General features: G+C 41.1%; 1 protein-coding gene across 4 annotated transcripts in view; it reads right to left on the bottom strand.

Moving 5' to 3' along the window:
* Positions 1-7,893, bottom strand: part of RIC1 (RIC1 homolog, RAB6A GEF complex partner 1) — a 155,042-nt gene extending 147,149 nt beyond the window's left edge. For all 4 annotated transcript variants that reach the window (XM_036737720.1, XM_036737722.1, XM_036737721.1 and 1 more), the window contains exon 1: positions 7,694-7,893. In XM_036737720.1, coding sequence (XP_036593615.1) covers positions 7,694-7,837 — 144 coding nt within the window. In that variant the 5' untranslated portion in view covers positions 7,838-7,893. The remainder of the gene's footprint in view (positions 1-7,693) is intronic.
* Between the last annotated feature and the right edge of the window lie 9,627 nt (positions 7,894-17,520).

Raw genomic sequence — 17,520 nt, 5'->3', positions numbered from 1 at the left:
CAAGAAGGAAGACATTAACAGAAGGAAACATAGCCTACAGATCTAGTGAAGTTGTTCAAGTACCTATGAATAAACACAGACAAACAAAGGAAAATTATCCAACGCTTGGTAAGACAGAAGACTCAGTGGAATTTAAGAACATGGAACCACAACACTCAGTTTCTGAGTGGTTCAAAAGAAAAATGGGAATTATTAGAGCAGAATTTATGGCCTTCACAGCAAAAATAATGGGAAATAGAAAAACTGGAACCTTCAAAGGCAAGTCCCACCCAAGCAATAAAGAGAAAACAACAGATTGGGAATATGAATATACGAAAATGAAAGACAAGCTAGAAGAGAAGTAAGAAACAATAACCCTAAAAGAAAATATTCTCACTATGCAAACCAAACATACTGACCTTGAAGACAAGATGCACAGAGACGACAGAAGGATCAGAGGTCTCCTGGGAGAACGTGACAGAACAAAAAACCTTAACACCGTACGTAATTCAGAAAATAATAGAAGAGAACTGCCTAGAACTTCTGGACAAAGAAAATGAAATACACAAAAAATGAAATTCACATTTCACCTCCAGAAAAAAACCTAAAACACAGTGCTTGAATTTAACAATGGAAGTTCTGTAAATAATCAGAAGCAAGATCTTTAAATACAAAGGAAAGGAAATAAAATGCAAGGTTATTCTGCACCCACCAGAAAACTCAAGAGAGAATGAAACAATCCATTCCAAGGAGCAATGGAACTCAGGATGCAGCCTACGGTGACCTACCTTACAAATCTGAGCTTAGACATAAATGAAAAAAAATAGATGGACCTTTAATAATAAAGAGACATTTGAAACATTTTTTTAGAAAGAAAACCAGAAATGAAGAGATTATTTGCTTCTCGAACACCCCAAACAATAGAAATGCAGAAAGAGTGAATGAATGCAGCAGACAAGGACAACAACAGAGTGATAGCAGAGAGACCAGTAAAAAAAAAAAACAACTTTCTAAATATATACAAGTTAACGGGTAAAGGTTGAAGTCTTATAGACACAACAGTGAAAAGACAGGCCTGGAGCACCAGGGACAGAATTTAGCAACACTGCCTACAGGTGAATTATTTTTTTTGTGTGTGTGAGACTAAATCACAATATGAGAAGGTCCATGAATGGGGAGGGAAGGGAATAGGATGGAGAGGAATGTGTGATGTGCCCAGGTCAAACTGAAGACTAGCAACGGGGGGAATTTGGCCTCTGTGGGATCAGAAAGAGAAAAGCCTACAAGGGAGTGGGCAAATGAGGATGGAGAGGGGGGAGTTTGAAAAGGAGGTGGAAGGAAAAAGGGCTTGCTTTAGTGGTGGGAGGGGGTTCCACTGATGAGCATGCCTTTGGGAAAAGAGAGAAGATCTATGAAGGGAGATAGGAACCTTGTGCTGAATATGTCATGGGGGATTTGGTGCTTCAAAAATCCAATAGTCCAACTTGGGGAGGAGAGGATTTAGAAATCCTGAGGCCAAGTGGGATAGTGGGAGAGTATGAACTCAGGAAGATGATTCTGGAACAAATGGGGGGCGGGGAATAGGTACTGGGCTGCATAATCAAGGATGAGGTAGAGGGAGGGGCTCTACAATGGGGCAGTATCTTCTCTAACACCTTCAATAGCTGGCATTGTTCTGGAAGTGAGGCACAATAGAAAAGGGGCAAGCTCCACAAGACAGTGGCAGAAACCACATATAGAAGAAAGGATACCTTGGAAATTCTGATTCCATAAGGAATACAGAGAAAAGAGAGAGACCAGATAATTACAGGGGTCATGAATCAGAGAATGAGGATCTAGAGTAGACAGGAAGAGACAATAATGAAAAGAATGAGAGAAAGCCTTTTTGGAAAGGGGCACAAAAAAATTAAATTTTAAAAACTAATGAACAGGACTAATCAAAGAGGAGGAGAGAATACGGAAATCAACTGAGAGGGAAAGGGGGAAGGAATTATTTAACTAGCAGAGAAAAAGGAACTAATAAGCAAAATCCCAAAAGGAAAGGACTAACAAGTGAGAAAAAAAAATCAGGGGTAGAGGAAGAGAGCCAGTGATAACAGGGCCACCTTAAAAAAGATTAAGGTAAAGTAACTGAAGAAACATAGTACTATGTTTATAGCAGAAGAGGGGAAAAAATCATAATTTGAAGAGAAAATATTAAAGACAGATGGAGAAAAATATAAATCTACCCCTTAACTTTAAATGTGAATGGATTAAATAATTCAGTAAAATGAAAAAGTGACAGATTGGATAAGAAAACAAAACTGTACAATCTGTTGCTTACAAAAAGGCCATTTAAAAAACAAAGACACAAAATAAAACTATGGAGGTGAGGAAAATTTACTTTTCATCAAGTGAATCCAAAAAGCAGGAGTTGCAATTATGCTGTTTGCTAAAGCAAAAAAGAAAAATTCAAAAAATAAAACGGAATAAACAAGGAAACTATATTTGAGTTATTTCAATTCTGCTTTGCTCATAGAGCACAGCTCCTTCGCTGATACGGGCACACCATGCTGAGTGGTCCTTTACCAGTGTCTCCCACGTCACACAACCAATTCTAAAGTTCTTAACAGAGACCTTGAGAGTGTCCTTGTATCACATCTTCTGACCTCCGTGTAGTACTTGCCCTTTTGGGCAAGTATATGTTTTACATTTGAACAACGTAGCCAGATCAGAGCATGGAAAGATCTATAGGAATTGATGCAGAGTGAATTAAGCAGAATCAAGAACATAACATAGTAATTGCAACAATGTAAAATAAAAAAAACTACATACCAAAAAAACAAAAGTAAAGGTAACCAAATTATAAAGATCAAGCAAGACTCAACTGAAGAGATATGAGAGGACATCCCCAACCCATCCCCCCTTTGTGGAAGTGGGAAGCCCACAGGTGGTTACACATCACACATGTTTTCTGGCTATTTCAATGCCCTGATCAGTAATGCTGATTTTTCTCCCTCTCAAAAAAAAACAACTATATATTATATGGAAGTACTCTCTGGGACAGGGTGGGGAAGGATACTTGGGATAACTATAATCACAGGAGAAGCAAAAGATATCAACAAAAAACTTTTTTTTAAGTGACATGTTGGGGTGAGCTCAGAATCTGGAGTCAGAGGAACTGCATAGTGCCTGGCACATAGTAGGCATTCAATAAATACCAAAATTGATTTGAATGCTTTCTAATCTAATGGAACTTAAGTCAGGGGAAAGACACATATGCATGTAACCATAATATGTAAGTCCACAAAAGACACAAGTAAAGAGACTGGAAAGGGAAAAGGTCATTAGTGACTTAAAGGAACACAGAATAAACAACTTTAATGGTGGACTTTAAAAGATAGGAAGAATTTAATAGTAAATAGTAATTGCAGGCATAAGGATCAGCATGAACAAGGATACAGAGGCTTGTAAAATATGGGTATTTAGCAATGGCAGTGAATAGTCTACTTTGGTTGGGTCATAAAGTATAGACGTAAGGGACAGAACAAGAAGAGCTGGCTAGGTAGAATGATCCAAGAATGTGGAAAGTCTTGAATGCCAGGATAAGGAATTAAAACTACTCAGTAAGCAACAGGGAACCATTGAAGGGTTTTTAGCAAAGGATGGCATGACAATAAATAAAATTAATCTGATGGTATTACTAATGAAGAATCAACAGGAGAAACAATAGACAGATGGAGCCAGTAAGAAGCTATTCCAATAGTTCAGGCAAGGTAGTAATGAGGCTTTGTGCTAGCTACGATAGTGGCAGTGGGAAGGGAATTCAATACTTAGTAATACTGGAGTGAAAACTAATGAGATTCAGTAACAATTCAATAAGAAGAAAAAGGGAGAAAGAAGTGTTTAAAGAAATCAATGTTTTAAAATATGGGAGTCTGAGGAAATGATGGCACCAATGACAGAAATAATATAAAATTAGAAAGCAGGCATGAACTCATGCAAGTAAGATTATCAAGGGAAAGATTATAGAGAGGAGTGCCAAGGGCAGAATACTGAATACCCACTTCAAGGCACTAGGAAATGGACAAGGAAGGAAAAAAAGAAAGAATAACCAAAAGTGTAATAGAACAAGCAAAGTGTGGTGGCTGTTCACTTTCGTGCATTATTTGACTGTACTTACTAAATCACAATCATGAAACCAAAGAAAAAGGAAGGTGCAATCAACACTGTCAAATGCTGCAGAACAGTCACAGCAGATGAGGGCTGAGAAAGGCCGCTAGATATAGCAATCATGGTGAGCTTTGTGAAAATACATTCTGTAGAGCAGTTGTAGTTGTCAGATTACAAACTGCTAAGAAAATGCAAGATGAAGAAGTGGTTGCATAAAGAGTGAAGAGACAGGAATCAGCTTAGATTGGGTAGAAGGGACAAGGGAAAGGTTTTTAAGGATTAGGGACACTTGAATATGTTTTTATGAGCAAAGGGGAAAAAGCCAGTGGAGAAGAACACACACACAATAGAGAGGATTCCTAGGAACAAATATAGAAAGAAGCAGGAAGGAAGTGGGATCAAGAATACAGGTTGAAGGATTAGCCTCTGAAAAAAAGTGATAAACTATTCCCCATGTGTGAAAGAAGTGATGTCACTGATAATCTGAGGAGTTGATGGATTAATTTTCTCCGGGAAGTAGGAGGTTAAATCATCTGTTATAAATCTAGAGGTTGAGGAATTGAGAGAGGAAAAGATTTGGAACAACTGCTGTTGGGAAGGAGAGAAGTAGTTAGTAAGAGTAGAATAGGATTTCCAAGAGCAATGGAGGTCCAGATGAGGTTATGTTTGAAGTAGAACAAATTCTTCTCACAGAAACAATGTTACAAATTAAAAAATGCTGAGCTTCGGCAGGTTAGTTCATGAAAGCAGATGTAACTGAACCACATATAGTACTAGCTAAAGTTCTGAATCCTGAGAGGAATGGGTAATATGGCCCAGGAAAAAAAAAGAGAAGAAAGAAACCTTTTTCCGTGTATCACTAGGCCTAGATTTCAAATAGCCCATCTCCTTTTTTTTTTTTAATACCTCCTGATCCCCTTAACCACAGACCTCAAGTTGCCTTAAATCCACCAAGTAAGATTCTCACTTGGGAGGTCAGTTTAAGTAGGTCTATCCTGCCCTTCATACCTTCCACCCATTACTTCCCCAATGTTTTGTTTTGCTCCCTAATTATCTACCTCCTTTCCCCTTTCAAAGATCTCATTTCTTCAGTGAAGCATAATGCACAAATCCATACAGAAAAAAACACTTAAATGTCAAATGAAACTGATTTATAAGCCATCAGGTTAAACTAAAATACAAACTAAATAATATACAAACTTTATGATTTCAAGTAGTGTAACAAAGGAAAGAAAAAACATATTGGGGCAAGATGGCAAATACACAGGGCAAGTCTGTCCGTTGGCATCTGAAAGACCTGATTTTAAGTCAGCTCTTCCAAACTTTTTGGTTTCTTCTTTTCCTCCACTTTAAACCCTCAGAGTCTACAATATCTTCAAAATTTTTCACAGTGACTCTCATGGTAGCAATTTAGGGGTTCCACCACCGAAGGAGACAGACATTTGTTTCTAAGGGACCTATTTCCTGCCTGTATTAGATTACTGAGTTTATATAGTACCTTTCCTCCAAACTAAGTGTGTATTACTATCAAAAGTTTAATGAAAAGTATTGTTGGAATGAATTATCCTGACCACAGTCTTAGAATGTTATCCATTTTAGAGTGTGATAAAGTGACTTTCAGTTCAGTACTCTCCTATTAGTTTTATCTAATACTAAAGTGGCCATGTATTTTAAAGGAAGAAAAAACAAAAGTATTGCAGTCCAGCTATTACAAAGGCAATATATCACATTCTGGCAAAATTCTAGACAAAAAAGTTTGTTTTTTAAATTGAGTCCAAACGATTATTTCTGCCTATGCTTGGTAGGATATAGAGGCTGGGTTCGATTTTAAAGTCTAAAAATCTGCTTCAAATATCTATTCTGCCATTGTGACAAAGCTAAGTGACTTTGGCCAAGTCATTGACCTCTCTGGGCCTCAGTTTCCTCATGAGTATAATGAGGATATTGGAATGGATAAATTCTAATTTCTCTTCCAGCTCTAAATTTATGCTCAAAAGATCACTGCTAATCAAAGTGCTATGAATGATATAACTACTTAAACTGATGTTTACAATGTAAAATCTGGTTAGTAGTACCTCAATCAATAATCAAATGTACAAAATACGTATTCACAAACACAATCAAGCTCAGAATAGTCCTATCTCAAAAATTTACTGTTCTTTATCCTATTTCTAAGACTGAAAAACTAATCAGGCATATATTTAATGTAACAAATCATGAAATGTAGCAGCATTACTAACATCCCAAAGCTAATCTCCCTACACTTCGAGGACAGTCAAGGGCATTATAGACACTTAGATGGTAACTTTGAGGGATTTCTGGTATTAACTTAATTGGGCCAGTTGGTTCACATGGTCACATGACATGAGGTCACAGCCTATCTCTACGGAGTCCTGTTATCTTCAAAAAGAAAAAAAGATGTTTAACATCTAAACACTACCCCCTGACATAGGTGGGTAGTGTCTTCTTTATAAACAAAAGGTTGGGACATTTCTTATCAATCTTCGCATTCTGCAGACTTCAAAAATTAGGCCTACAGCATCTTGGGAGATTGGGGGAGGAAAATCTCATGCACGGTTTATTTTGAAACTTAACTCTCATTTGTCCACGACAATAAGCTATAAGTAGAACATGATTAAAATTCATAGAAAATGGGAAAAATAACTTGAACATCGCCTTCCTTTAAAAAGTCTTTTTCCAGAGCTAGTACTAAGGAATATAACAATTACTGGAGTAACACGGTCCTTATCCGCTGTCTCTCCTCTAGGAAAACAATCTACAAAGATTAAGGTCAAAAACATATATGGGGCAGGGGGGAGAAGGGGGCGCAGAAAAAAAAACGAGAACTTTAAACATTCGCAAATTTATCATCCAGCGCTTTAAAAAGGGGGAGGGGGAGAGATCAGCTACAACTTTCCGGTACCAAAGTTATGCCAGAGAGAATGAGTGCACGGGAAAGCTGGGGGTGTACGCTCCCCAGACATTTATTTTTAATTGTAAAAAAAAAAAAAGTTCAGACGGACTTTGCCAATGTTTTCTGTACCACACAGTCGGAGCCCAGGCAGGGGTGCAACTTGAGTTGGCACCGAGGAGCCTTCCTAAAAGCGGACATGCTCGGAGACTGTAATGAACCACCTTTTTTTTTGTTAAAGCTCCAGCCTAGGATATTCCCTCTCCAGCCCCCCTCCCCCCTCGCCTCCAGCCCCCAGTTGGAGGAGGTAGACAGGAAAGGGGAGGAGGGAACTGGGAGTTTCCTTGACTCTCCTTTAAGCAGGTACAGGACTGCAAGGGGTGCGCGGGGAGAGGAATTACAACGCGGGGAAGGCAAGATGCGTGGGCTTGGGGAATGTCACGGTGGCGACGTGGGGGGGGGTTTGGTGGAGTGAAGATCCCCGGCAGGAGGGTAAGCCTCAGAAGTTCGGGGGGTAGGTACTTAGTCCCGGGGCAGCCGGGCGGGGGGAAGGGGTCCCGGCCGCGGAGGGATTTAGGGAGGGGGGAGGGGAAGAGACAATGGGGGAGGGGGAGGAGCTGGGCAGGCGGCGGGGTATCCTCCTGGACTTACTCGGCTGTACCAGATGCTGAGGTGGGCCGGGGCTAGCACGGCGAAGAAGGCTCTCTGGGAGTCGGTCTGGATGTGAAAGGGAGGCTCCGCCGGGCTCCCTACGGGGCACAGCAGCCTCTTGGGCCAGCCACTCAGGAAATACATGGTCCTCCCCGAACCGGCCCCCGCTGTTTCGCTGCCGCCGCCGCCGCCTCTGCGCCGCCGGGTCGCCGGCCCTGCTTCCCCGGACCCTTCCCCACCCCCACCCACCCCCCCCTCTCACACGCAGCCCCTCTGGGCCGGACCCCTGCCTCCCACACCGGTAGCAGCACCGGCGACGGTGGCTGCTCGGGGCATCTGCCCGCTGGCCGGGTCGGGCCAGGCCGACGCGACGCTGTGCGACGCTCGCTCCCCGGAGCTGACGGGGCTGAGGGAGGGAGGGAGGGAGGGAGGGAAGGAGGGGGAGAGGGAGGAGGGGAAGGGGGAGGGGGAGGAGGGAGGGAGGGAGGCGGGTCGAGGGTGGAAGGGGAGGGGGGGCCGCTGTAGCCCCGCCCTGACCCCGCCCCTTCCTTCGGCCGCACGGTGCGTCAGCACGCCCCAAGCGGCGTAGTGGCGAGGAGGGAGTGACGACGTGGGGGGAAGCAGGTGAGTGCGTGCGCTCTCCCGTGTGCCCGCCCCTCGAAATTACGCCTACTTGTCTCGCGAGTACGCCCCCCACCCCCCCCCCCACCCCCACCTGGAGGCTTCAGTGCGCGTGCGCCATTGCCGGGGTGCCCTGGGTGCTCCCTGTCGTACCGAGTGGTCGAAAGCTTTTCCTTTAGCTTTTTTGTTTTCCCGGCGTTAACTGCAATACCGGGCGCTTAATAAACGATCGGTTTCTAACCTCAGCTTCTTCATCTGTAAAGTGGGGATAAACCTTGCACTACCTATATGCCACCCAGGAGTGTTGTGTGGAAAACAGCACTGCGGATTATAAGAGAAAGCCGTGAGAAAGCTCAGATAAAGGTATCTGGGGCGCATCACTGCAACAAGTTCGGGGTGGTGCATGTAACCGACAGCGGAGTTAGGAAGCTCAGGTCAGGCTGAGCGTGGTTCCCTTCGTGATCCCCGCATTCCCATTGGTGGGATCTTCAGGTGGGGACCTGGGAAGGAGAAAGGGCGGGATCTGGTCTGTGCTTGACTCACACTGGTTAATCTCGTGGAGAGCTGAGCTAAGAGTTCGGGGCGGAAACTCGGGGTGGCTCTAGCCGGGGGATCCGAATCAAACCACGAGGTTTATTAAGTTCCTCTTAGGTACTTGACACTGAGAATGCACAGACACGCCTGAAAGAAGCCTTTGCCCTCGTGGAGCGTTCAGTCTGTCTAGAGAAAGAACGTGTATCTGTGTAGGTATAACCAAAATAAATGCAAGGTGATAGGAGTGGGACGGGATAGGCAAGGGAATTCAGGAAAGGTCTGTAGGAGATGGAGCATGAGCTGAACCTCGAAGGACAATGGGGAGCAGAGAGAACGGAGTTCATTTCCATCACTCCCCTGCCAGGAGGCAGGAAGTAGAGTGCCATGTGTGAGCATCAGCCAAAAGGCCAGTTGGGCCAGACTGCACCGTCAAGTGTGAAGAATGGATTGCAAAGGTGAAGGACTTGAGGCACAGTCCAAATATAAGGCTGTTGCAATAGGAGCCTGGTGAAAGGTGGTGAGGGCCTGAATTGGAGTGGTCACTGTCAGTGGAGAGAAGGGGGGGAGGGGAGGAGGGGAAAGGTGTTGTGGAGGTAAAAACAAATTTTGGTGACCGGGTATGTAGGGTCAAGTCAAATCATCAAATGCCTACTATGCGCCAAGTACTATAGTTAGTATTGGGGATAAAGAGAAAGACAGAAACAGTCTCTGACTAAAACGAGCTCACAATCTAAGGAGGGAGATGATACATAACTATATACAAACAGGTACAGAGTAAATTGAAGATAATCTCAGGGGGTTGAATGAAAGTAAGGAGTTAAAGATGGCAGTAAGACTGAACCTAGGTGACTGCAATGATGGTGGTTGCGTGATAGAAATAGGAAAATTCAGAAGTGGATTTGAGGTAGAAAGATAATGAATTCCATACTGGACACGTTGAGTCTGAGCCCAGTGGATAGTTGATGTTACAGAACTGGAGCTCAAGAGAGACGCTAAGATTGGAAATGCAGTCATCAGCATAGACACGGTAATGAAGTCCATGGGATCAAGAGTAGAGTGTCGAGAGAGAGGAGAAGAGGGTCTATTTCTATCAAGTCAGTGGATTGATTCAAGTTTAGCAGTAACTGCTAGGGATGATGGATAATAACAATATTGACATTTGTATTGCCATTTAAGGTTATCATGGAACTTTACACGTATTATCTCATTTGATTCTCACAACAACCTTGTGATATAATAGTTTACCCATTTCATAAACAAGTAATCTAAGACAGAGAAATTGAGCGACAGTATCCCAGGGAGGGAATCTGCAGGCACTATATTCACAGAAGCACAGAATGTTAGAAATGCAAAAGCCCTTTGAGAGGCAGTGTCTATAGAGAATAGCAATAGATTTGTGATCAGGAGAGCAGGGCGACTGTGGGAAAATGATAATCATAAGATTTGGATTTGAAAGGTACAAGTCACTCAGTAGGTGGTAGAGCCCAAGATTCAAAGACTTTGTCTTCTGATTCTTAACTTGATGCACTTTTCATCATTTCAGGCTACCTTCTCAATTTCTAGTTAATAACCAAAGAAAAACTGTTTCTCTCTCCTCTGCCTTCATATTCCCCACAGTAGTGGCTGTTAGGCCAGAAAGATGTCCCCTCTGGGCAGCAGAAATTTTACTACCTCCTTACCACCCAGACCTCTTAGGCTGGGTCTTTTATCCTTCAGGCAACAAGGAACCAAATCAGTGATTCAAACCCATATCTGTTGGACCAACCAAAATCCAAGAACACCCTCCCTTTACCATTTAAGGAAAACCAGGCCAGTCTACATAAAATTAGTGCTTCTCCTCCCATACCCCACCCCTTGATGGCAATGTTCTAAAATTTTTCTAAGGCATCTTCTACCACTAAAATGATTTTTAAAGCAATTCCGACCTCAGGAAGAAGCCTAGCATAAGCAGTACCAGAGGAATGTAATACAAATGATAAAAACACAAAATACTACAAAAGGGCCTTTAAAAAGTATAATCCATGCCAGAGAGATGATATGAGGGCTAATTCATGAAAGTTCTCCCCATATAAAATGAAAAGAAAGAGAAGCATCAGGCATATCAGGGCCACAGCTTTAATGACAACTCTTCTGACACCATTTCCAAATCCCATCACAGGTCAAGGTCACTTGTAGCAAGTTAAGTAAAAGGTCATAAGCTTTTTGCTTACAACCAGTCCTGGGATCTAAATTGATACTGAAATTAACTCACTCATCTTTCCTTAACACATCAGCAAAAACCACACCCTCCTTGAGAATCTCAGAAAGGAGATGATAGCAGGTTTTGTTCCTATAGAGGGCTCTGCTGAGGGATTGCACTCTTCATAGAGGGACTTCAGATCACTCTCAAGTTAATCAACAGATCCCTGTTCTTCCTGGTGAATTCACCTTTCCTATGATTATGTAAAAACAGTTTCATTTCTCCCATATCATTAAAAAGCACTCTAGTGGTGGGATTAATATCCCAACCCTTACCTCCTTACAGGTTATATTAGTCTTTCCTATTGAGTATTGATACTTTCCTCTAGACTTGGTTGGCTCAGGGGACTAAGGGCTCAGACTATTGACCTTACTTCCTGGCCATCTGGGTACAAAGCAGCCACAAGGAGCAGGAGGAACTCTTAGAAACAGCTGGTGAAATTAAGAAAAAAGGTTAAATGGCTTGTCCGGGGTCACAGCTGCTAAATGGGCATTTGACATAACCTCCCTCCCCCGCTTCCATAATGGGAACCATGGTACCAGTAAGGAGATTGATTCATTCATTATCCCAAAGTGGAAGTCCTCCAGCGCTAAGCTATAGCACATATATCCCTGGAAATGGCAAGGAAGCTCAGTTCTCTTCCATATATGCTTTATGGGATGTGCTTCATTCAAGCCTGTTACCAAACACTGTCAATGTATAAATAATTATATACATTACATTATACAAGTGAAGATTTAAAGTTCAGCACACATAGCAAATCGTACAATAGTCTCCTCTTTACCCCTCATATTACCCGGTCCTACCCTCTAATCCTCCTGAGTGTTCTTGAAATTTGGTTAAGGGAGAACCTAGAAAGGGAAAGAATGTGAGGATATGTGTTACAGGAGGAGGAATAGGACAGCAAATGTGGGACTGGAGCTTATGGCAGATATAAATTTGGAGGTCATTTGCATGTATATCAGTGATAAGCCATGAGAATAGATTTCTTATTTATAAGACCCAAGAACGGATTGCAGAAGGAAGTTATATATCATTTACTATTACCATTGAAGGATAGTTTTGGTCAAACTCAAATAGAAGCAGAGCCACTAAACCATACATAAGGATTCCTCCTGGCCACATATTGACTCAGAAAACCACATATTAACATTATCTATCTTCTGTTGAATTTTTATGACGTTAAATATTTCCTGCTTACACTTTAGTATGGTTTGGGTCTGTAGGGACATTGTGGCCAACCCATGTTTTTGACACCCTTGTTTTAGATTATAAATCAATAGAATCACATAGCGCTTAGCACACAATTCCTGGCACAGCGTAGGTGCTTAATAAATGTTTGTTTACTGATGCAGCTCATAAGAATATGTCTGAGATTCAAACCCTCAACCTTCAGACTCCAGAGGCAGTGCTCTTTATGTACTACAGACCCATACCAGACTGGATAGTTTGGTCTGGGTATTTAAAAGAAGTGGCTGACTCACTTGGAGGTGGGATTTTTCTTTAGCTATATAAATTCTTTCCCTGTCTGACATATCTTTCTGAGTCCCCCTTGCAGGATTGTCACCCTTGCTCTACCTCCTATGCATAAGGGTCTTTCAGGGTTTTCTCTGAGCCCTTTTCACATCTTTCCCTACATAATCCACTCTCACTCCGCCTCATATCCAGTCATTTGCCATGTCTTTTCTGTTCCCCCTCCTTAACTTTTCTTGCATACATTCCTTTCTACTTTCCACCATCACCCTCATCTGGGACCTCATCATCTCTATTGAGACTACTCTAATAGTTTCCTAATTGGACGTCTTGGCTCCATCATCTCCTCTCTCCAGTCCATCCTCTACTCAGCTTCTGAATTGATATTCCTAAAGTACAGGCTTGAACAAGTCACTCCCCTGCTCAAGAAGCTTCAATGTTTTTCTATTGCCTTGAGGATAAAATACAAACTCCACTGTTTGGCCTTTAAAGCCCTTCACATTTTGGGTCCAGACTTTTTCCAAGCACATTATTCTTCATCACTTACTCTGTGCTTCTATCAAACTGGTCTGTTTGCTGTATTCTATGTATAATATCTCATCACCTACCTCTGTCCCTTTGCACATTGTTTTCTATGCCTGGAACTTTCTTCCTCTTTATCTCTACCTCTTGGAACAACTATCTCCCTTCACGGATCAACTCAAGTGACATCTCCTGATTTCTACCAGTTGTTAGCACTTTGCCCTTCCCTCTTCTCCCTTACCGAATTACTATGCATTTTTATGCATGGTGATTTATATATTTATTTTGTATATATTCTGTTTTTTCTCTATGAACATGTAGCATCTCCTAGTAGAATGTAAATTTCTTGAGGTCAAAAAGTATTGTGTTTTTGTATTTTTACAGCCAGCACCTAGTGCAATACCTGGCCAAAATAAGCGCTTCATGAATATTTGCTGATTGGTTGATAAAATGAATTATGAACATTTATAAATGAATTATTTACTCTTATTTATGTCTGGGGGAAAATGCATTATATGTGATAGGCAAATAACTAATTCCCCAGAATGTTCAGGTCAGCTTTGAAAATAAACAGATTCTTATTACCTCAGATGCCAGACATTTTTGGTAGAGCTAATTATTATATATACATTGTCACCAAGCCCTGTGGTTAAAAACCAGTACAGGTTGCAAAGCTCCCCTCTCTGACACAGATTATAGGTATAAATGCCATAGGTGTATATATACATATAGATCATAGGTATATTTTACCAAGAAATGGCAAACATCTTAGGATACCACCACTTAAGGGATTAAATAGTACCTTTTTTGAATGTTCTACCACTGTTCAAATACTTCCCTCTGGTGGCCAAGCCATTTAGCAGAAATACCTGCTTAAACATTCATTGCCTTATGATTTCCTAGGAATTTATTGAAATAATTTGTTATTGCAGCTTTTTCCATTGTGGGTTCATTAATGAGAGTTCTTGGGAGTATACACTAAAGTAGCACCATTTTACACATAGCTCATCATAGCAGACATCAGGAAATTGAAGCTGGGCATGGTGACACAGACCTGTAATCTCAGCTAGCAGACAGCCTGGGCCTGGTGGATCACTTGAGTTTGAGAGTTCTGAGCAGAATCAAGTGTCAAAGTAAATTCAGCACCAATGTGATGAGCCCCCAAAGCGTGAGACCACTAGGCTGCCTAAGGAAGGGTAAAGCAGCTCAGGTTACGAGAGTATCAAGGAGCTCTTGTAGTCAGCAGTGGCATCTGGTTTTCTGTGAATGGCCACTGCACTTCCAGCCAGGGCAAGAGAGGGGAAGACAGGAAGGAAGGGAGGGAGGAGAGGAGGGAGAGACGAAGGAAGAAGACAGGTGAAGGAGGGAAGGAAGAAAAAAATTAAAGTCTTGTTCTGTGCATGGTATGTTGAAGGCAACATGTAGACTATAGAAATTCCACTAGAGTTAAGAGACAGAAGACCTGGGCTCAACCCCTTTCTAGTTATGTGACTTCAGGCAAATCTCTTAATCTTTCTATGTTTTATTTTCTGCATCTTTAAAATGGAGATAATATAATTTAAGATACCCATAGTTTTATAATGAAGCCCAAACAAATGATGTTCAGTTTAGTCCTTTATAACTGTGAATTACTGATAAATATAAGCCATTATTATTTTAGTAACAAGCATAATGTCAGTTACCAGGTAGGATGATTTGTGTTAAGAATCAGGAAATTCAAAATTTCATAGCATGATAGTTAGCAATTCATAATAACATTAATTCATAATAAAAACTGGCAGAGAGCTTTAAAGTTTGCCAAGTACTTTGATGTAATTATCTCATTTGAGACTTACAACAATCCTGTAAGGCAAGTACTATGGTTATTATTATCCAAGTATTATGATGATTGTATGTTATTAATAATATTATTATTACAACAGATAGAAATGACAAGAGGTTCTTTAACTTGCCCAGGGTTACATGGTTGCTAAGTGTCAGATGCAGAATTAAAATCCAAGTCCCCTGGGCTTCAAGTCCAGCACTCTCTCTAATATATACCATGCAGCTTTATCTCTGTTGTATACATTATTCCTATATACGTCATACATTATGTAACAATGTAATATTATCCCATTGACCAGTTAACATGTTAAAAATAAAATCAGATACCCCCGGAAACCTAATAAGTCCTTTTAAGATTTTAGGGTGCCATTTGGTAAATTACCTCTTCATTGAGCTAAATGCAATCTAAATAAGTTAAGAAAACTTCCCCAAATTTCTAGGTTATTAATATAAGGGGCAGGGAAGGGGATGGGGGGAAGTGCTGACTGTGTAGATTTTAGGATGTACAAATATGGGTAAGTTCTTCCCCTAAAGTCTTTCTCTAATGTTTCATTATGGCAAGGGTTCTTAATCTTTTTGTGTGTGTGTTATAGACCCTTTTGGCAGTCTGGTGAAGCCTATGGACTCCTCAAAATAGTGTTTTTAAATGCATAAAATAGGAGTAGCTAGGTGGTGCAATGGATAGAGCACTGGCTCTGGAGTCAGGAGGACCTGAGTTTAAATGTGGCCTGAAATGCTAGCTGTGTGACTTTGGGCTAGTCACTTACCCCGATTGCCTCCCTGCCTAAAAATTCATAAGATCAAGTATATAAGATTGCAAAGGAAACCAACTATATTTATAATTATTTACATGTTGTCTCACTACAATGTGAGCTGCTTGAATGCAGGTACTGTCTTGCTTCTTTTTGTATCCCAAGTGCTTAGCACAGTGCCTGGCACATAGTAGTTACTTAATAAATGTTTATTGATCGATAGATTGATAGGGACCATGTTTTTGCCTTTATCTACAGCTCCAATCCTTAGCCCAGTGCCTACAACATAGTAACTAGCATTTTATTTCCCAAATGTTTATTTGTCTTCTGAAGCCCTTGCTTTCTACCAGCAAGCTGCAGCAGAAATGAAACCTAACCCTCAGGTTTTCAATTTTTAGCTCAAGAATCAAAAATTCACACCAGGGTACTTCATTGCATGCAACCCACTTTAAAGAGTAAAACAATTTTCTTGACTTTTGTGCAACTGCATTATAACCATTCCCATGGTGGCAATTCTTTCTAGACTTTTTCTAGCGGTATAATTGGTTTTCATGTGAATTACTGAAATGGGTAGTTATCATCAGATCTGACATGTCACTGAAATCTCTTTGTCATGTCCTGGATGCATGGCCTGAGAAGGAAGCCATCCTCTCTATTGTCAATGTCGGCTAATGCTTTGTAAAATGGGGATATTAATGCTTTCAGTTGTGACTCAGAGGGTTGTTGGGAGGAAAGGTTTACTTTCTAAACCCTTAAAGTACTACAGAAATATGTATTATTATTATTATGACTACAGGCAAATTCTATTACACTAAAAAAACTTGTGTAGCCAGGTTACCTAACAGACAGCTAAATGGCCTAGTCTTGAAGTTCACACAACTTTTAGACAATTCTCAGTGAGTAGGACTGACTTAACAGAAGTGAGGAACTTTCTTCATTAGTGTGACAAAAGTTGATCCACAGAGTTTTCATCAGCCCACAGAATAGACAGTGGAAATGAGCATATTGGTCTAAAGTCAATTCAGTTCCATTTAGTAGTATGTACGGCACTATGTTAGGAGCTAGAAGGGCATACCGTATTCAAAATGGAACAAGATAGGTAGAATAAAAGCAAAACAGATACAGTCCCTAAGAAGCTTACATTATAACATGGTGCAATGAAGAGTTCTAAACTTGGTGTCACTGTATCTGAGTTCAAATCCTGGCTCTTCTCCTTATCTGTGTGACTATGGGCGAATCACTTCACTTCTTCTGGCCGTAGTTTACCCATCTGTAAATCGAGAGAATGGGATTAGATGACCTCGAAGGTCTATTCTAGATCTATGATACTTTGCTTCTACTGTGGTGAAACATGTATAACAGATACCAAATACAAAATATATGGAAAATTGATACAAAGTAATTTTTGTGATATGGGGGAGGGGCAAAGATGGGCACTAACAACTAGGGGAAGTAGTAAAGCCCTTTTGTGGGAAATGGCTCTTAAGCTGAACCTTAAAGGGATCTAGGGATTTTGAAAGAAAGTAGGGAATGGGAACATTTCACGTATAGAGGATATCCTATACAAAAGCATGTAGGAGGTGGGAGATGTAATTCCAACTAGCCAAGACATCAAGGGAGCCAGTTTCCTTAGAATGTAGAGTGAGTGAGAGGGAGTAATGTGAAAGCAGTTTAGAAAGAAAGTTATTAAGAGCTAGATTGTGTAAGACTATAAATACCAAACTGAGTGACACATTCAAGACTGTACATTAGACACCCAGACTGCATCTCTATAGTGAGCTCTCTTTAAAAGGTAAAAAATTATAAGTATACACTGAAAAATAACACTGATTATAGGCCATACTCAAGTTTTGTGCAAACCT

Source organism: Trichosurus vulpecula, chromosome 9, assembly GCF_011100635.1.
Source record: "Trichosurus vulpecula isolate mTriVul1 chromosome 9, mTriVul1.pri, whole genome shotgun sequence".
In the NCBI taxonomy this organism is placed as follows: domain Eukaryota; kingdom Metazoa; phylum Chordata; class Mammalia; order Diprotodontia; family Phalangeridae; genus Trichosurus; species Trichosurus vulpecula.
The sequence above is the reverse complement of the archived record's forward strand: the minus strand, read 5'-3'. Positions and strand labels throughout refer to the sequence as shown.